Genomic DNA, 21,349 nt, shown 5'->3' with positions numbered 1-21,349 from the left:
TTTCTCCATACAAGATCCTCTGGAAAACTATTTAATGTATCAAGGCTGCGGGCAAAAACCAAGGTTAGGAAGCTACTCGTCAGGGAACTCCTGTATGCTGATGATGCAGCTATTGTGGCTGATTCTGATATTCAGCTACAGTCCATGGTTGACAAACTATCTGCTGCTTGCCAGAAGTTCGGCTTAAACATCAGTCAAAGCAAGACTAAGATACTTGTCCAAAACACAAACACTGCACCTCAAGTAAGCATTAATGGCCAACCATTAGAAATTGTTGATCACTTTTGTTACCTTGGCTCCATCATATCCAACAACACTCTACTGGATAAAGACATAAACAACAGGATAGCCAAGGCAATGGCCACCATGTCACGGTTGCAGAAAAGAGTCTGGGACAACATATTGCTGACTAGCAGTACTAAAGCCCTAGTCTACCGGACCTGTGTGTTGAGCACCTTGCTGTACGGAAGTGAAACATGGTCAACCTACTCATGGCAGGAAAAAAAGCTGAATGTCTTCCACCTCCGATGCCTAAGGCGGATCTTTAAAATAAGGTGGCAAGATAAGATAACAAATGAGGAAGTGCTACATAGAGCAGGATGCCAGGACATCCGCTCTGTTATCAGCAGCAGACGCCTTGGCTGGCTTGGCCACGTTCGTAGAATGCCAGTAGGTCGACTTCCACAGGACATCCTGTATGGCGATCTAATTGAAGGCAGGAGAGCCGCTGGTCGCCCACTTTTACGTTATACGGATGTATGCAAACGCGACATGAAGCTCTTCAAAATCGACACTGGCAACATGGGAAGAGGTGGCACTGGACAGATCCACATGGAGAGAGAGCATAAAGGAAGGGTCACAGATTGCAGATGTCATACACAACAGAAGTAGAAAGAAGGGTGAAAATGCAATGGCGCCTGGTGATTTTATATGCCCAACCTGTGATCGAAGCTGTGTATCAAGGATTGGCCTCTTTAGTCACACAAGAAGTTGCAAAGGGAAAAGATCGTCTCACGAGACGTAAAATGCCACAGAACAGCAATTGGACCAAACGATGACCTGCTAATCAATGTTAAAAACAAAACACACACACACACACAAACTTTAACTCAATATCCACATCACAAGGTCCTCGGTGCTCACGAAGACCTTTCTTCAGGGAAAAGTAGGCCTACCAGGAACAAGAAAAAGGGGCAGAAAGCAATGGGAAGACGACATAAAAGAATGAACAGGCCTGTCATCGAATGAAATTTTATCCAAGGCAAAAGACAGAGAGGAATGAAGAAAGGCGGTCAATAGATCTTGTGTGGTGCCCCAACCTTTTAAGTGAAGAAGTGGGTACCCAACCAAGACTGACGAGTCCCTCCTGCCCAAAGCTTACTGGTTTAGGCGCTTGTTACACGCCTTTGACATTCTCCTGTTTGTGAAAACAGTTCCGCCAGGCCCAATAACTGAGCCACACGTGAGGACCAGGAGTTGGATAGGTTGTCAGAGGCTATTTCTCATTATTCATAGCTAGCTACTCACCTACGAGATGGAAAAGACTCCAAACTTCCGATGCCTTGCAGCTACACGTATACCCTAATATGGGAAAGGCCTAGAGAGTCAATCCTGAGTAAAACCAGAACTCTGTGACCCTTAGACAGCTTGCAGCACAGTGATACACACTGAAAGAACCTGCGACGCCTGATCCAAAACACATCAACATGGAGGGGCGGAAACTGTGTGTGGGAGACATTGTTCCGACCATAGCTAATGCCCAGGATTTCGTCACATCTCTATGAGATGATGCAGGTCACTTAGCGACTAAAAGAGGCCACAGATTTTAAATGTTTATCATAAAGGAAGCCACGCATATAGCATACACCACATTAGCTAGTCAGCCGTTCTATTAATAAACTAAGTTTCACTGTATTCGGCTGTTTCTCAAGTGATTGTGATTGTATTTGGCTGTTTCTCAAGTGATGGTGTGCTAAAGTTGAGCACACATTGGTCTTAATAATTTCAAAACTACAATGATCTGTATACAAGCATCAACACACAGCAATAATGAAGTAATGTTTATTGTATAACTCTACAAACAATAGTAAGATTATTTTTATTGTACATTTTTGATACATATTTACTAAAAACAAACTCTTTTAACTCCTAACATTAGGAAGCTAGGGTCATAGATTAGGGACCAAAGGAATCACCCCCAAGAGTAGGCACATATTATCCAGCTGTGTCAGCCTGCAAACAATGGATAGGACCAATGTTACAGACTTATGACTGATAGAATCCTTTTTTAAACAAAAGTATTGATTCAAACTCCACAGCCCTGCAAGAACAGTTTGTTATGATTTTGTGCTTTTTAGGAGAAGACAAGGTTTGGAAAGCTGTTGTTTTTTTTTTAATTCTCAAGCAGGTAGGGTTAGTGACTAGTAAGTTTCTGAGTTGTGTAACTGCTGATGACTTCGCTATGGTGCTGGTGTGGCATTCAAAGAATAAAACAAAAAACAGGTTACCATACTTGTATTTATTTAAAGAAGATTATGATTACATCTCATTGCTTCAACTCCTAGAAGGGTAAGTAGTGAGATAAACCTTAACCGTTGCATCAACAATCCCAAAAATATAAGATCTACATGTCTAACACTATCAAACCAAGACCAATCGTCATAGAAGGCCTGAACACTAACCTGCTACGTCACAACCTGTAAGCCATGGAGACCAATAGCTAGTTGCCATGACGTGACAACAAGCTATTGGTCTCCACTGGTTGCGACGTCGGAGGTCAATGTTGAGGCCTACTATGTCGATTGGTCTCCATCAAACAGACTGATAAAATTAATATTTTTTTTAATAAGATGAATTTTTGTTTTTGCAATTACCTATCATTATGGAAGTGTAGACATTTGGTGTACTGTTAGAGAGCTTGATGGTAATGCTCTTTGAATTTAGTCCTCTTCCCCTGTGATTCATTGGAATGCTGTCTTGACTTATTGGACAAGATGTTAATGTGAATTTAAGATTAAGTGTGGAGATATTGGCTCAGGATTATTTGGGAGGAAATACTAGTACTATAATAAATATATATATATACATACTATTACAAGTACTGACAATACTTTTTGATTTTGTCACCACTCCATTCAACTTATATTGAGGAGTTGGCATCTTTAAGTAGGTCCAATGTTGCATACAACTAGAAATCTAGTTTCAAACAAGAACTAGTAAAAACAGAATGTAATTAATTATAAACTTCAAACATGAGAAAAAATATATAAATTAAAAATGCAAAAGAAATTGAAGAAACAAAACATTTAGTACAAAGAGGTAAAAGACTAGTTCACACTATTGCACAGTGGAGAATAGACATTTCTTAATTCTTAAGAACGAAGAGTGACTGTTTCACAGTTTTTAACTGTGACATATGGGATGCAGCCAACTAAAAAATGATGACCCGGATAGTGTGACAATTTCAACGTTAACCTCATGTATGTTTCATATAATGTATATCTAGATCTACTGATATGGAAAAATTAAAACAACAAAACAATCACTGCTAATAATATTAAAGAACAATTCATCCATTTTAATGGAAGTTACTCTGATCATAAGAGCAAGGGAATCATTTAAACAAGTTCTATATGACCAGAAAAGGCCAGTGGGTTTTGGTGCCCTGGTCAGCTAATTGCCCTACCATTTAAAAAAATAAAAATTCTAGAGCATTTTCAAAAGAAAAAAAAAATCAGTGGCACATTAGCTTCTGTTGCTTGTGTCATGAGCTGGCACTTGTTGACTAGGATCAGTAGAGAAATTATTGAATTAGATCACAACTTTTACACAGTTCACCATTTTGTATATCAGTGCCATAATAGTGAGCGTACCATCCCATATATTTCACCTCTAAGATCACTGTAAGAAATGTTTTCTGCTTAATAGAACTTTCTTAAAAAAAAACAACAATGAATTTTGATCACTTTAAAAAAAAACAACATATCTACAAATTAACAATATCTACATCTAGAAAAAAATAGATGTCTGAGTAATTGGTTGATAGGTCATCCGTTGGTTGAATTGAGCTTCAAACAAAATATTCACTTTTGTCCCAGTCTGCAGCTGCACTCAGAGGCAAAGAGCCATCTTTGGCTACATTGTGGAGATGGTTGGGGCTGTCAGCAGAATCATCACTTTTGTCCACAGCTTGACCTGTCTGTGTGTCAGGTGCTTTCATATCACAAGTAGAAATATTATCCTGAGGGTCTTTTGATAAAACAGAGCTTGACTCAATGACTGTTGCAGTGGGAGTTGAGAGATTGACACCATTCTTCTTGCCACTTAGGTCTATGGTATTGTCTGGATGACAGAAATCTTCATTCTGTTTGCCTTCAGCATTCAACACAGTGGGACTTCTAGAAGCACTCATATCTATTGGCTCACTGTTGTCTAGGTATGAAGGACTGCTGTCTGTGGAGTCTTCAGAGACAGCTTTATCTTCAAAGTTGTCATCATTCTTCTGGCCTGCAGAGGACGAATAAAGCCGTGCTCTCTCAAGAAAACCTTCCAGATAGCTTAGTCTTGGAGGAAGACTCATGCGGGACCAGTGTCCTCGGGGTACGGGCATCCTGTCTTCTCCAAAGTACGCACTATCATCAACAGCTTCTGACCCAATACTCTGCTCGGAGAAATCCATGTTAATCAGCTCAACCTGTTAAAAAGTTAATTTGAAATAATTTTTAGAAAAAAAACTTATATTGCTACATTAAAGAGCACAGAAAAAATACATGCTTATTATCAACAGGCTTATTTGTGATTTATTTTTAAAAATCACGATTGATAGAAAGATGATTTTAGATATAAAAAAAACTATGGATATACCTTGAGTGAAATTTAGCTGCTTATATTATTAGCTTATTTCATAAAAAAGCTCTTTTTTTTTTTATAACTAATTAATGTCTATCCAATAAAAGAGGTTTAGTAGAGCAAAAAAATAGATTTTATAAGGTTTGTCTTTTAAAAAATTCATCTAGAAGTTCAACTAACAAAACATGAAATAATTAGTCATATGTTTGTGAAAAAATTTTTTTTTGGTAATTTAAAAAGTAGCATTCCAAGTTTAAAAGTCCTATTCAGTCAAAAATGAGCTGAAGATGTTGAGTACTGCTTACCTGGTCATCATCTAGCATTGGGCCTGTACTGGCTATACTCTCTGTGTCTGAACTGTCTGATGGGGGCTTTAGAAAGGCACCCCGGCTACTGGAAGCAGAAAGGGTGTCACTCCTGCCCGACAAAGATACCCGTTCAGCTGAGGGTGAAGAGGGTGTAGGTGAGGTCAGATGATGCCGGACAGAGACCCCTGAGGTTAACAAAACTGGAGTCTGGTTAGAATTATAAACAGGAGAAGGCTGGCTGATGGGGGGCTGGGCTAGACTGTAGGACGTACTCAATGTGGATGCAACAGTTTTTGCAGTGTAGGCTGTCTTGTTGGCATTCATCATTTTGTTCATCTGCTGAGCAATGAGAGATGATGGGGGCTTTGGGACAGTGGTCATTGGCAACTGGGTCTTTTTATCTGCAAAGAATAACTGTTGGGTGGATATCATTGGTTTAGGGGCCTGATCAGCTGACACAGCTGCTGTTTGATTAGGAGAAATTTGTGAAGTGGAGCTCACTAGCCCCGCTGGGTCAACGCAAAGAATAAGTCCTTGTAGTTTGGGAGATTTCCTGTGAACTGATGGGGAGCCAGGTGGGCAAATAGTATCTGATGTGTTCTCTGAATGTGGAGCAGGATGGTAGGTAAGTTGTGCAACAGGTCGGGGGACATCAGCAGTATATCGTGCCGCTGCTCCTCTAAAAATCTCCGAGGTTAGAGACGAGGAAAGATTGAAGTTCTGCTGCTGCTCCAAGCTGAGATGAGATGCTGAGGCATCAATCAGACTCTTGGACTTGACAAAACTTCTTTGCTGAGGGACTGGGGACTTGTTGACCCATTCCTGGGCTCTTCGAACACTTGACTGACTTATTTCAATATCACAGATGGGAGAAGTTAGACTGTCAGAAAGTCTGTCAAACTTGTCATTAACAACCTCATTCTGAGTACTATCTTGAGGGTGGCAATCTGGTATGGTTGCTTCACTGCTGGTATCTTCATTTCCCTCAACTACGCTATCATTTCTAGACCAATTTGGCTTAGCCACTGAAGGTTTACTAGACATTTCTATGGCTGCTCTGTAGCTAGCACTTCTGGCCCTGTTTGTGTATGAATAAATTTCTGTAGGAGATTCTGAATCATTGCCATCATAAACAGGTGAATTTGTGTAGGAAGTTATTCCACCCTTAGGGCTGGCAGTGGAAGTTTTGAATACCACAACATCTAAAGGATCAGTTTTAAACTTGCCATCCATTAAAAGATTGTCTGTCAGAGATGCCTTCTTTCTAAAAGCTGTTTCATGACAAATTATTCCAGTTGGTCTGAGAACAAATACAAAAATATAATTATGGTAAAAGCCATAATGGTTTAACATGATAGTAAACTAATTTCATTTATTTGGAAGCAATTAATAGTTAAGTGAAGTAAAAATTCCTAATAAAAAAAAACCCATAGAAGAATTGCTGTTAAAAAAGGGTATAAACTAAAAAACATTTGAAGGGAGAAGGCAGAAAATACAAATATTAAAAAAAAAAGCCAATTATAAAATATACTGGAAAACAAATTTTGATACAGGAATGGAAAAACAGAATCAACAATAAATGTAAATATATATCCAACCAACTAATGTGAATGTTATTTCCTGAATGCAATGTATACTGTGGTCAATCTAATGTATGAGAATATTTACCAATTAATCCAATAAATGTAGATAAGATCCTCTACAAAAAGCAAAACAATTATACACCAATGAATAAAAAGCATTAATTTACAAATTAATTAAGATAAATTAAAACAAATGATAATCCATTATTGATCAATTAGTTGTAACATTATAAAATTAACCAGTCCAAATGTTAGAAAATTGTGAAACTGTTTCACACCTGGTGAAAAGTGGAGCACTGTGCACTTTCTCAACACTGGGCAGATATTTCCCATGATCAGAATCACCTGTGTACTGGCAGGAAGCACTACCTTCAATATTAGATCCTGGAATTATTGTAAAATTAAGACATTTAGGTTAAATTAGGTTAAAATGATTGAGATGCCCATTTCATTGCTACTTATCAGATCAGGCAGAGACCAAGCTATAAATGCACCATTAATACAACATTCCAGAATCCTAATTTCTAGCCTATATTTTACAATGAAATAAACATAGACCTAAATTTTCTTACAGTACTTTACATAATAGCCAAAATTTAGTTTGGAATCATAATAGAATGATGCGAATCCTTACTTAAGGTTTAAAATGTTCCTTTCTCTGACTTGATTAGCATGATTACAAATGCTAAGACTTTTTATATTTTTTACATAAGGAATATGTAAAAATAGAAGAAACCACAGAACATTAGCAGTCACCATATAATTCAGCACCTGCATGTGAAAAATTTAAATAGCCCAATATTTGGGTTTTAAAAATTAGCATTCTCTTATTTTCAGAAAGGAAAATATGATTAGACTGTAGAGAACAATTAACTGAGATGCTGCTGTAATGGTTCATAAACTGCTACACAAATAATAGAAGTAGAAAGATAGGGAGTTTTATATGACATTTTAGGATGAACATTCATCAAAATCTGGTGAATTGAATCTCACTAAGAGCTCAAAGTAAAAACTTAAACTGTTTTGTCCATATCATGAAGTCCTCAGGAGTTACAAAGATCTTTCTGCAAGGAACAGAACCAGGAAAAGTAGGCAAAGAGAGAAAGTGATGGAAAGATAACATTAAAGAATGGACAGGTCATTGAAAGAGATTCTAGTCAAGACAATTGAGAGATAGGAATGGAGAGAGATGGTTGACAGGTCCAAATGACTAAGGGATAGGTGAAGAACTAGAACATCTTGAAATTTGAAGCAAGATTTCTTAGAAATATTCACTGTAAGATGAGAATATTAAAGCCTTAACTGCTGATTAATAAACTTCATTTAAACTTTACCCTTTTCCCATGGCGGCGGAGAAGGAGATTCAGCTCCAACACCAGCTCCTCTCACTCCTAATTCTAATTTCTGTCTACGTTCCAGCCTCTGGCGATGAATGTCATCACTGATTGCTTCTAAGCTTCGTAAGGCTTGAGAGTATAAAGCTTTTGTTGATGCAACGTCTTCTTCCAGCCTGCTTACTGCTCTTTTTCTCTCCTAGAGATAGATAATTACTTGCTCATTTAATATATTATCTAGTGTCTTCATTTTATCGGATGTACTAAATGTATTCATTACCATTTTAAATTATGAAAATGTTAAAATATGATTTTTTATGGAATGGGAGGGGGTGTCTTTAGAAATGAATTACTTTTATAGCCATTTCTATCCCCCCCCCAGACAGGTAACTTTTAAAATTGATTTAGGCTTAGTGTCAGAGTAAGATGCATGTTGGCAACACTTCTATTAAGTTAAAAAAATAGATATAAGTTTGTTATTAGTTTTTAAAAAATACTAATTAATTAAATACTTTGTACCTTTTTTCTCTCCAACAACTAAATATGTTATAATTTTATGCTTATAATTCCAAATTAAATAACTCCATTAAGAGCGGTGTAAAACAAGGATGTGTACTGGCCCCTACACTTTTTGGCATCTTCTTCTCAGTCGTACTATCCAGTGCTTTTAAATCCCTGGAAGACGGAATATACATCCATAGCAGATCCGATGGAAGGCTCTTTAACCTGGCACGTCTTAAAGCCAAAACGAAAAGGCGTCGTATCTTGATAAGGGAGCTGCTGTTTGCCGATGACGCGGCACTCGTATCTCACTCACAAGGAGGTCTACAGAAGCTAGCGAACGCCTTAGCAGCTGCTTGTCAAGAGTTTAGCCTTACTATAAGTCTCTCCAAGACCGAAATCCTGGCACAAGACGTTGCAGAAATACCTATAATACAAATTGGGAACCACACCCTTTCAGTGGTGCAGGAATTTACCTACTTGGGTTCAACAATTGTCAGTAACCTAGACTTAGACATCGAGCTGACAAAAAGGATAGGAAAAGCTACCACAGCATTGGCAAAACTCTCCAAGCGCGTCTGGGAAAATGGTAAATTGACCACAGCGACCAAAATCCTAGTCTACAACGCCTGTGTTGTGAGCACTCTCCTTTATGGCAGTGAAAGCTGGTCAACATACATGTACCAAGAGCACAGATTGAATAGTTTCCACTTGCGCTGCCTGAGACGCATAATGGGCATCTCTTGGAGGGACCATGTCTCCAATCAGGAAGTTTTGAGACTGGCCAATATGAACAGCATGTATGCTCTCCTGACACAAAGGAGATTACGCTGGCTCGGACATGTCACCCGCATGCCAGATGGTAGAATCCCGAAAGATATCTTATATGCTGAGCTTGTGGAAGGAGTCAGACCCAAGGGCCGCCCAAGACTAACATATAGAGATGTCTGCAAGCGAGACATGAGAGCCTCAGGCATCAGTGAAAGTATGTGGGAAAACATAGCCAAAGACCGGAGTGCATGGAGACAGACTGTGCGTGCTGGGACAACCCTTGCTGAGAACAAAAGAATTGAAGCGGCTTTAATCAAGAGGGAAAAAAAGAAAGCTGCCCTGTCTGCTAGCCCTAAATCAGAGGCATACAAATGTACGAATTGTGGCAAAGTCTGCCGTTCTAGAATTGGCTTGATTAGCCACACCAGATTCTGCCCCGTCTCAAGATTAAGCCAAAACCAGTGACTCACTTGGGCGCATCCATTGCCTTTCGAGACAAAAGGAGCCATATATAATTCCAAATGACAAACCACAAAAATCTCTTGATCAATAATTAAACTATGGAGGATTTATACCACCAGCTTATAAACTATTTTTTTGTTAGCAGTATTCACTATTAAAAAATAAATACTAATGATGACAATGGAACCAAGAAGAATGTTTCTATTATGGTTTTTGTTTTGCATTGTAGAAAGAAAAACAAGCTCTGAAACTGTAGCTAACCTCCATAACCTGATTGAACTTGGCTTTCATTTCAAAGTAAGGTCTGCAAAAAAAAAACAAAAAAAAAAAAAACAAGACCTTTTAAATGTAAATCATATGAATCTTTTTATTATTATTATAAAGACTTGGACAGCATGTCTATAACAAGCTCAAAACACTCTGGTCCTATTTCAGTTGTGCACCTTGAGGGGAGGTATTAAGGAGAAGCTTTTAAAGCAGGCTTTGTTGTTTCAATGTTTTTTGAAACCTTCACTTGATCAAAACAATGTGATCAGTATGTCAATGTTCTTTCATTTGATTTGGCAAAAACAATGTGATTAGTAAGTCAATCAACATTCCACAAACATAAAAAAAAGTACAAAGGATATCACTTGATAGGCCAAAACAATGCATTTAGCACTAACAATGTAGCCCATAATGCCTGGTCTCCACCTTAGTTTAAGATAAGTTATAAAACATATTTCTCAAAATATACCAGTGTCACAATAATTTGCAGAAGAAATACATTTTCATAATTCTCTTTATATTTTATTTTAAATTTCCTGGAATAGCAATGTTGGGAGAAGATGACTTATTTATCACAAATCATATAGATTAGATTTTTCATTCAGAATGGGATGAATTTAAGATTAATATAGAGAAGAAATAGAAAACATAAATGAATTTATCATTTGCTATTTTCATTCTATGGAAAGAAATATAAGAAAATTATTATTTCTATCAGAATTTAGACTAATAAAATAGAAACAAATAGAATGGCAGGTAAATCAAGATTATTGTTGATTTTTGGACAGTTTTGCATTCTATTTCCAGAAAAAGACTTGTGGAGTTAATACAAATCTTTCCAGCCAATCATTAATTTTGGTGGCAATTTTAAATTTTTCCTGCTTCTACAACATTTACTCTACAGTTTATCCTAGGTTAAACATTCATGCCATGGTGTACCTACTTTGATTTTGTGATGCTCCTTTTAAGATCTTTTTGTAATCTCTGCACTTCCTCTTCCTTATGCTTAAAATTCAATGTAGTTCGTTGATGAAAATCTTCACTCTCGATTCTTTCCCTTTCAGCATCGTTAACCTTGGAACAAAGAGAAATGTTTAGCATTGAGAAAATAAACTGTAGCCACAGCAGACGTCTGTAAATGTCAACATTAAATGTAAACTTTATAAATAAAAATAAACAAAAAGATTTTAGGAATATAAAGATGGAAATGTTTTTTTTTTTTTTTTTGAAGAACAATGTTTTTTTCAGACAAAAGAGTTCCTCTGTGACTCTGGTCAACTAAACCAGTCAATTTGACTATTATTTCAACAACATCAAATGATTCAAGGCCAGTTGGAATAATTTATGGGCCCAGAGTGTAGACAGCATGGTCTGAAAGGGGAATTATACTTTTTTTTTTTTTAGAGTGTTCAAAATTACAAGATTTTTGTAATGAAACCCTTTTAATTTAGTATCATAGACTGTCTACTTTTGTCTCAATCTGTAATACCAAAAAATGTGAACTCTATAATACAAATGTAAATACATATAGAAAAAATTTCCTTAAAAACTACACTGGCTCAAGATTAGGGAGATATTAATTCATTTCACCTTCATAGTAGCATGGTTCAGCATTTCTTGCCAAGTTGGGTCAAGGTCCTGTTCTCTTCGCTTGTAGCCTTCTTCTGCCAACTGCACCATCTCCTTGGCAGCCTCATGCATACTGCAAGCCCTTTCAAATTTTAGCGCAGCCTTTTGACTCTCTAGATGAGCCTGCGATAATCAGAAAGAGTTTAGTTTAAATACTGTTAGCAATAGCACTTAAATAAGAAGTTGTTTTTCTCAGATTTATGTTTGTCATAATAATTTATATGATACCGAGGAGATGAGTGCCTGCTTGGTTAAACTTACTCTTGTGTGTTGTGTTAGTGCATTTGCTTTGAGTTTGATATCAGGGACAAAGCTGACTAATGATTCTCATTCATGTTGAGCTTGCTGGAAAAACATGTCTTTCAATGGTAACATTTTTTCTTGGCAAACAGTATTTCTCGAATTTATTAAGAATGCAGTGAAGTGTGCTTATCTCATTACACTCATTATCTATCCAGTAGAAAAAGTTATAGACTTGTAGTGCTTCTTGGCCAATCACATGCAATGATGCCATAGACTTAAATTCTCTGCTTTTTGTATCTGTTTCAGTCTTTTCCAATTTTTCTGCATCATTGCCATTTGATTCCAGTGATTGTGGCAGGTTGAGTCGGTCCATCTGACACCAAGTCATAGATATCTTAAACACACTAAGAAGACTATAATAACAATTAACATATAACTTTATTATTTTGACATTCTTTAACCTTCAGTACATGCTGTCCACTTCAGCACCCTGTTGTTTACTGACCCCTTTCTAGACAGTCATACCCTACACACTTTATAAGCTGTACATGCAACCAAGTACAACAATAAAGGTCACCTAAATAGCTTGTCTATACACAATCACACACAATACACTACTAGTCACTCAAAACAAATACACTTACCGTCACATGTGAGATATCAAAAAAGTTAATAATAAAAGATAAAAAGAATACCAGTAAATTGTAAAGCTTTCTCTATCAATAAATGGTTTAGTTGTAAAATGTTGCTCTTGTTATAGACAAATTTGGTCAAGACAGTTACCAATTTTTACTGGGATGATAAACTTTCAGTATATATACTTTTAAAATTATGCTAATTACTTAAAACTTCACAGAATTTTAATCTTTTTAACTTCACTTCCTTTAAGCTTAAATTAAAAAGCAAAGTACTTAATAAAACAACTTTATAATAAAAAAAAAAGTAAGCTTTTTATTAAGCTTACTATTTATTTTTTCTTTTTAATTGAAACATTTGGTATTACAATTATTTCATACAGTAGGATTTGAAGGAAGATCTTTGATAAGAAAAAGGTATTAAGTTCTTTTGTGCCTTAATAATAACGATATAATTTTACTGCAGGGGTGAAGTGATTATTTAAAAATGAAAGATTTGCCAGTTTAACTAGCTCTAACTGGTTTGAAAAAAATGAAAAGAAAAATTTAATCTTTACATATTATTAATGAATTGGTAACTTTTTTCCCCCTGCTAACCAATGCCAAAAAATCCTGTTGCAAACATTTACCTCTTTAAGTTTCATTCTGGCATCATAGTAAGGCCTAGCTTTGTCAACACAGGCACCTAGTTTCTTGGCTAGTCCATTCAGACGTTGTGTTGAGTCAGACAGCGCAGTGCGGAATGCGGCTCTGGCATCCTGAGAAAAAATTAATAGGACACAATTTATTTCTAATTAGAGCAATAATGTGATCAGGTAACAAGTTCATGAATTATTGACATTTGACATCATGACATATCTTCTTCTTCTTCGTTCTCATTGTTATGTTGGAGTGTTCAGATGACTAGACCAATATATGAGATGAACTGTGCAGTGGTTTCCAAATCAGGGAGCTCTCCATAAAGTTTTCTTTCTATTGGGGTGTTTTATATGGGCCTCTTTGTAAAGAGAGCAGTTTTGGAGGACGTGGTCAGCATTCTCTGGTGATACTCCACATGGGCAGATTTCACTGGTTCCAATTTTGAGCTCCGGTACATGTGTTGTCGCATTCTGTTGTGTCCGGTCCTGAGTTGAAAGATTAGACGTTGGTCTTGTCAGGATAGCTTATAGTAAGCGTCATCTTTCTTGTGATTTGGATGAGAGCTCGTCCATTTCTCATTTATTTTATTTACAATTAATTTCTTCAATTCTTCTGGATAGAGTGCAGAGTTTATTTGTGAGTTAGTTCTCCCACTCTTGGCAAATGTGTCAGCCTTCTCATTTCCTTCTAGTTGTATATGAGCTGGTATCATGACATGAAATAATGTATATAATAAATATATAATTCTAATGTGTGGAATACATGCAACAAGGTCACTAATTTACATAAGAACTTGAATAGCAAGATAACATGGTATTGGCTTAATATTTAATGTAAAAGATATTTTGGACACTCATTTGGGGGCCACCCTCAAGGGGGAGGGGACCGAAGGGATTTTCAAATTTGGACCCCCCTTCTCCACCCTAGCTACACCACTCCTCAACAGCTCTATAGTGAATAAAGTGCTCTACTATGCCACTGTGGTTTTAAAACAAAAAGAAGTACACAAAAAAAGTCTATTATTTAATTATAGGACAAATGGACAAAATATTCAAAACTTGGACTTGTACATTGCTTACAACTAGTACTGGGTCAGAATTTATTAATGGAGACAAGTATTAGCCTGGGGATTTTAAAATGTAGCTTATCAATGAGGTGCAGTGAAGTTATACTACATGAAGATAATAGAGTTCAATAAGAAGATTTTACTGTACTGGACAACAAAAAAAACCAACAACGATAGAAAAAAGAATCCTTTTTTAAAACAAAGCTTATATAAGTACAGCCATTTATCTGAAAATGATAGGGTTTATCTCCCTTTTTGCTGTATTAAAAATTAATTAATTAGTACTAATTGATTAACTAATTTGAATTGATTCATGTATTGTTATCGACAATGAATAATTATGCAGAATTTCAACTGGATCACTGAATGGGACGTGCAAGAAAAAAATGTCAAAATGTAATAAGGGGACTAAATCCATATATATACATATATCTACATCTGTCATTAAGTAGCATTTATTCCCCTTAATTCGAAATCAAACAAAATAATTAATCACCAACAATTAATTAACTAATTGTCTAATTCTTTTGATTGATTAATGTCTTGTTAAGTTTAAAGAATAATTGTGCAAAGGTATTAACTTGATCAGAGAATGGAAAAGGGTGAAAAAACATGTTCAAACTTTTTAGCAGACAGACAGACAGAGTTGATAAAAGGTTTGTAAAATAAAAAAGCCTGCAGTGAGACTGACATCAAGTTCCAGTTCTAGTCTGTTGATCTCTTCACTGGCTCTGTTTAATCTCTCCAGTTCAATCTACAAGACAAAAACATATTTCATTGTCAATGTAATACTTTAGACAAAAGATTAAAAGAAAGGAAAATGTCTGAGATCAAAGTAAAAATATGTACAATGAAAGTAAAAAAAAAAAAGAATTTTAACATTCATATACTTGCCACGATAAACCTTTTTTCATAAGCATTTACTATTTCTTATATTTTCTGAAAGAATGTTTAAATGTTTTCTTTCATCAGTTTAAGTCAATACTAATAACATTTTATTTAAGAATTTTAAGTACATTTTAAACAATTATAGTTATACTCATTACCACACAATCATAAAAAGACTAAAAATATTTTTTTTAAAGAAATTCAATGCATACAAAGATTGCACAAAATGTATGTTTTTTAAAGTGCAGTAAATAATGTTTTGTCAGGATGTCAACATATGTTTTAACTTAAGAAATTCAATGTATATAAAGATCGCACAAAATGTATGTTTTTTAAAGTGGTTTAGGACTTTCACTGCTATTGGGACAGTAAATAATGTTTTGTCAGGATGTCAACATATGTTTTAACTTAAGAAAAATGCAGGTAGTAGCACAGCTGGTGGCCAACATTATATTGGCCCATGCGGAAAATCTTGACATCTCAAGATGAGTGAATCATCATAAAACTTAGAAGTCATCATAACAGTTGGATGATGGTAATTTAAGAGATAGAGGGGTTGCTTTGTCAAAAAAAAATATTGCTATAATATTTCTATAAATCAATCATATTAAACAATTAAAAAATATATTTAACATAATAGAAAACCAAATAATAAATGTGAAGTAAATAAGAGTAAACAAGAGGTGGAAGAGAGTTTTAAAAAGGCATAAAAAACAAGAAAATATATTATATTAAAAAAAAACTTTAAAAAAAAACAAAGCATACTTGTATCAATTAGCTTGGATCAGTCATGTAATTAAATTTTTATAGATCTAGACTAACAATAAGAAAGAATTTATAAAAATAAAACAAAAGGGAGGGGGGAGGGAACGACCTGAATTCAAACTCATGGCTAAAACCTTCTCAAGCCAAAAGGGTTACCACACAGCTACTGGAGAGCTTATGAACATAGAAGATTGAATAGTTTCTTTCTATAGTCTTGACCTATTTTTCAGGGCTGTGGTCACTAAGACTCAGAAGATGACCTATAAGGAGGACTAATTCAGCTTATACCACCACTTCAGTCAATTACAATTTCTTTCCCTTGTTCAAGATACCAAACAAAATGTATTAATTTATTACCAATAGTTAGTTAATTAAGTAATTGATTAATTTTTAAAAATTGATTCTTGTGTTGTCAGGTAAAAGAAATAATTGTGCAAATTTCAGCATGATTTTAGATTGGGTGTGGGAGAAATCATGTGTACAAACATTTTACCAGATAGAGTTGACATAAGCATTGTAAAAACAATTAAGTTCTTATCACACAGCTGAAACATGAGTGTTGAGAAAATGGGTAGATGAAATTAAAAAAGAGAGGACTATTCCTTATCAGTTTCCATAATTTTAAAAGCAGAGTGAGTCTGAGTCTGATGGTGAAAAGGAATAAAATAATTTGTAACTGTGTTATATGTTACAGCCTTTCTCTGCCCACAGGGTTAATGTATAGGGCAAGAATAAGGTTATATTTGATGCGCTACTTACTAACAGAAGATATTTTTAAAGATGTATACATTTTTACTTCTTCTAAAAAAAAATTATTTACCTGGATTCTAGGATCAAGTTCCTCTTCCTCAGGGTCCTCCCCTCCAGAAGGCACTCGATGGCGCCGAATGTGGTGATGATGATGCATATAAGTAGTTGGTGGGGACTGACCCTGATAACTACTGGTCATCTTGCTATGTGAGTCAGTCAATCAAACTTGTCAACTATATTTCCAGCTCAACAGAAACTAGAGTGGTTCATTTTGTTTAAAGTCATCTGAAAGATGACATATTTAACACTTGGAAGCTAAAAACTATTATAAAGTTACATTCTCGCAATAGGGCTCCTGGTCTAAACTTATATGAATTGAGATGACTCTTACATTATTCTGAAATATACCACATTTCAATATATTAGCAGTTTTCAATCAAACAACAGACATTAAACCTTAAATATGCACAAAGGTAGAACAGGCAAATAAGGTGTAGAGTTGATAAAATGTTGTAAGGTAAATGTACAGCAATACAATTAAATGCACTATTCTTGCAGGCTCATATATATGGGTGGAGGAGGGGGTGAGATTATTTTTTAAAAAACTTTACAGCTGTTATTTTCATTAAAAGTTAATAATTATAGATGGGGAACTGACTTTTAACAAATTTTAGGAAATTTTCTAACCCAACCAGCATGTTGTGGGTTTCATGGAACACTAATGTTCCGCTAGGCCTAAATAGGTTTTCTGGGAACTAGTTGAATAGTAGGCCAACACATGAATTCATCTTAGAAGCTCTCTAAAAAATAAACAAAGTGTTACATTAAATTCTCAGAATGTGCGAAGTGTTCTGTTGTGGACAATATTTGGGTAAATCTAGATCTAGAAATGGTTATTATAATTAGATCTAGATCTATACTCTAGAAAAGAGTAAATAAAATTTTTACCTATATATTATATCTGAACACCGACTTTTGGGAACCAGGTCAAATTTTGATTTAATTTTTTCATTTGGCAAAGGTTTAACTTACAAAAAAACTGAAAGCAGATTCTTATTCTTCAACTAATGGACAATAAAAATAGCTGTGTTCCTTTGAATTACCACTCATAGTCAAGATATTATTTTAAAATAAATTGGGTCACTTCATGCTCCGATACTGAACGCAGTTTTTGTGCTTTCCCCTTCATTGAATACTAAGAACTGTCAATGAACACCACTACGTAATTGCTAATAAATTATATTTGTGTTACTTAAAAATTATTTAGATTGTATTAAATGAAGTAGATTCACTTCTGCCATATGTATTTATAGTCTAATACTCTCTCTCTATATATATATAATAAATAAATATATATATATATATAATTTATAGTTTATTTATTTATATACCTATATAATCTATTTGTAGAAACAGACAGAAATAAATCTATATAAAGACTATAGATCTATAAATTAATTATTATAATTTAATAAACATGATATTTTCAACTAGGCTACATGTATTCTCTCTCTCACTTTTTTTTAATTCCCACCCAAGGACCCTCTTCTTCTTTTCATAATTTAGATGTTTTTTTTTGTTACACCTTAACATCCCCTCCCTCCCATAGATGCTTATAATTCTTTTCATGACTCTCTCCCCCTTCCCTCCATTGCCTGTTTGATAGGTTGTGACACTAGATGCTTAGTGTATATCTCTCCTCACCGCCAGCTCACCTGGCGTGATCACCTGCAGTGGGCATGGTCTCTGGCTTCAAATTAGCAGCCCGCACTTTTTCTTTCATTCATAAATTATATTCTTGATATCTCGATCTAGGTCATGTTTATTCATTGAAAAAATCATACATTTATTGATCCCAATAATATTTCTTATTATGATTTTGCCTTGTTTACTACAGAAGAATGTGTTAAATTCATTATTATTCGTTGAAACACCTGCTGTATTAATTTTATTTAACAGCTAACAGTATAAATGTGATTGGAATGTCTTTTTTAAGATGTTTAGAAGCTTATTTTGATATATTATCATATATCCATTAGCCTAGGATCAAACAGGCTCATAATATAGCCCTCATCCCTTATATGGGTATGAATTGCCGGGGGAGGTTAAAACAATAGCTTTACATACACGCCACACGGTTACCGAGAATCTAAAAAAACTGCCCTCTGCTTTGGAAAAGCGGAACAAAAATACAGGAACTTATCTAAAATTGGACATGCACAGTCCCGAAATGCCGTTTTTAGCTCCAAACATAGAAACAAATTAATTATAAACAAAAAAGTGACACGTTTCTTAAAGGAGAATGTGATGAGCTGTGCCTTATTTAAGAATCTACTATAGATTTTTTTTAAGATCTAATATAAATAATAATATATATTATTATTTAATATATTATTTATTTTATTAATAATAAATTAGAATATATTATTACAGACTCTAATATTAATATTATTATAATTATAAAATATTATATAATGACTGATTATTTAATTATTATAGAGTAAAGGATGGTTGTCGGACACCCGGGTTTCGTCTCGCATATCGGAAACCTCGATGTATTATTATTAAATCTTCTTTATTTGAATGTTTACTACCCAACTTCCGCATAAATATTGCTCATGGACTATTTTGTCACACTTCCGACACGTACAGCTCCCTTTTATATTGAGAAAAAGTAATTTTATCTAGGGTCAAAGTAGACTACTGTAAAACTTAGCTTTTTTTCTCCCAAGGGGAAGAACGAGATAGGGTCTGGAGCTAAGACGATTTTTAAGCCCCTAGATGCATTACCCAATTAAAACCCAGATATAATGTTTCTAAATAGGCACTAGAAACAGATCAATTGTACAACCCAGACTCTCCTTTCCCACTTAAACATGTAAATAGGGGGTGGCCAACAAGTTTTACCTTTCTGAATAAGAAAACATATCGTCATATGACGCTAGTCATCAAAGGGAAATAACTTGACACAGTACTTATCGGGAAATAAACAAACTGTTATTGTTTTTTTTTTAAACATTTACAAGAATAATTTTTTTGTTTGTTAAAATAATATAGTACAAATTGTATATTTAAGTTATGTATGTGTTCATGTGTGTGTTTGTTACATGTTTCACAAAAAAAAATTCGTAACATATTTATAAAAAAAAAAGTTAATGTGGTGTATGCAAAACGTATAACCATTTATTTTAAACCATTTAATATGCAAAAAATATGTACAAATGTTATAGCGCTTAAGTGCACATATCTATACAATAATAAATTGGCATCAATGGGCAGCTGAAAAAAAAAAGTCACAATAGCAATATCATTGTAGACCTCGAGCCTACAATTATTGATCGACCAGGTGCGCTAAATGGCCTTTGTGTGAAACATCAACATTCTAAGAGATTGTCAAAATCAAAAGAGAGTATACTACATGAAGTCTCCCCCCCCCCCTTTTTCCACGTCTCTTAAGCATACCATTACACGCTCTAAAAAAAAAAAAAAAAAAGCAGGTGAGAGAGAGAGCAGGAGACTAGCAATTATCTGACTGGTACCATAAAGGCTAAGGTGAGACAGGCACGCACTGCGCTAGTGGAGCTGTGCTACGGGGAAAAAAAAGTGCCCCATAGGTAGACTAGAGAGAATACTCCTCCTCTTCTCCCCCCCAACAGAGGCGATTTTTTTCCCCTAGCGCGACCAGCTAGGCTAGGCCCAAAGTAGTGGCCGTGGTGTGACATCAGTTACAAGCCGAGAATGAAAGCGTGGAGCGTGGGAAAAGTGATAATATGGCTTGTGTCGTTGCGCTAATGTACAGAATAATAAAATTAAGGATGAAATGTCTTAATAATAACATGTTTAATATATAGAAGACATCTATTTCCTTTGAAGTGTCCGATAAATCTCCAAACCGGCCAACAACTTTTACAGAGACAAAAATCATGACGAAAACTTTTACGCATCAGAAAACCCAACCTACCCCTTTTCACATCAGATCTAATTTTAACTATGCGTAGTGATACATTACAAAATAGCTATTTTTATAGACAAAAGGATGACGAATTCATTGACACCATCACTTTATTCTTAGGTTAGACCATTACGGAGTTATGAATTTTGAAACTTAAAAATGGCCGGAGAATGGCTTAGACTTAGCGTGTCCGACAAACATCCTAAGTCCTTTACAGTACTTTACACTTTACTCTTAACTTAAATAATGTAAAAAGATCTGTTAGAGTTAGAGTAAGATATAGTAATATAGTCAATATAGATCTAGACTTTGTAGATCTAAAAATCAGTATTATCAGTCAAGATATAGATTCTAGATCTAGACACTAGTGACTGACTAAGACAGATAAATTATAAGATTAACATGTCTAAGTCTCTAAGGCTTGATGATTTTGATCTAGTCTACTTACTTTACGAGTTTTTGTTGCTGTCGAAAATAGTTAACATTTTCGAATAAATATTATTATGTTATCGTAACTTACTGCTTATGCTAAAAATTAAAATTTATGATTATTCCAGATGAATCTCCGTGTACTTTAGCATAAAACTAAACTAGATTTAGAATAGTTTCTTGATTTAGTGCATTTCTTAAAATAAAGAATCTAATATTAAAGTTAAATTTAAGTTAGTATTAAAGTCAAATTACAAATCTAGACAATTTAGAAACTAG

The 21,349-nt window shown here is 34.9% G+C and overlaps 1 protein-coding gene across 1 annotated transcript; it reads right to left on the bottom strand.

Moving 5' to 3' along the window:
- Positions 1–2,045: 2,045 nt before the first annotated feature.
- Positions 2,046–21,158, bottom strand: LOC106069192 (uncharacterized). The gene is made up of 11 exons (XM_056045655.1): positions 21,090–21,158; positions 16,760–17,086; positions 14,978–15,040; positions 13,211–13,339; positions 11,665–11,826; positions 11,018–11,148; positions 10,069–10,111; positions 8,074–8,272; positions 7,018–7,123; positions 5,154–6,456; positions 2,046–4,693 (listed from the first exon to the last, which is right to left on the bottom strand). Exons 2-11 carry the CDS (start codon positions 16,886–16,888, stop codon positions 4,070–4,072), a joined length of 2,889 nt encoding a protein of 962 aa, XP_055901630.1. The 5' UTR covers positions 16,889–17,086; positions 21,090–21,158; the 3' UTR covers positions 2,046–4,069.
- Positions 21,159–21,349: the final 191 nt, after the last annotated feature.

The sequence above is a fragment of the Biomphalaria glabrata genome, chromosome 11 (assembly GCF_947242115.1).
Source record: "Biomphalaria glabrata chromosome 11, xgBioGlab47.1, whole genome shotgun sequence".
Lineage (NCBI taxonomy): Eukaryota > Metazoa > Mollusca > Gastropoda > Planorbidae > Biomphalaria > Biomphalaria glabrata.
Note: the sequence above shows the minus strand (reverse complement) of the source record. Positions and strands in the feature narration are given on the sequence as shown.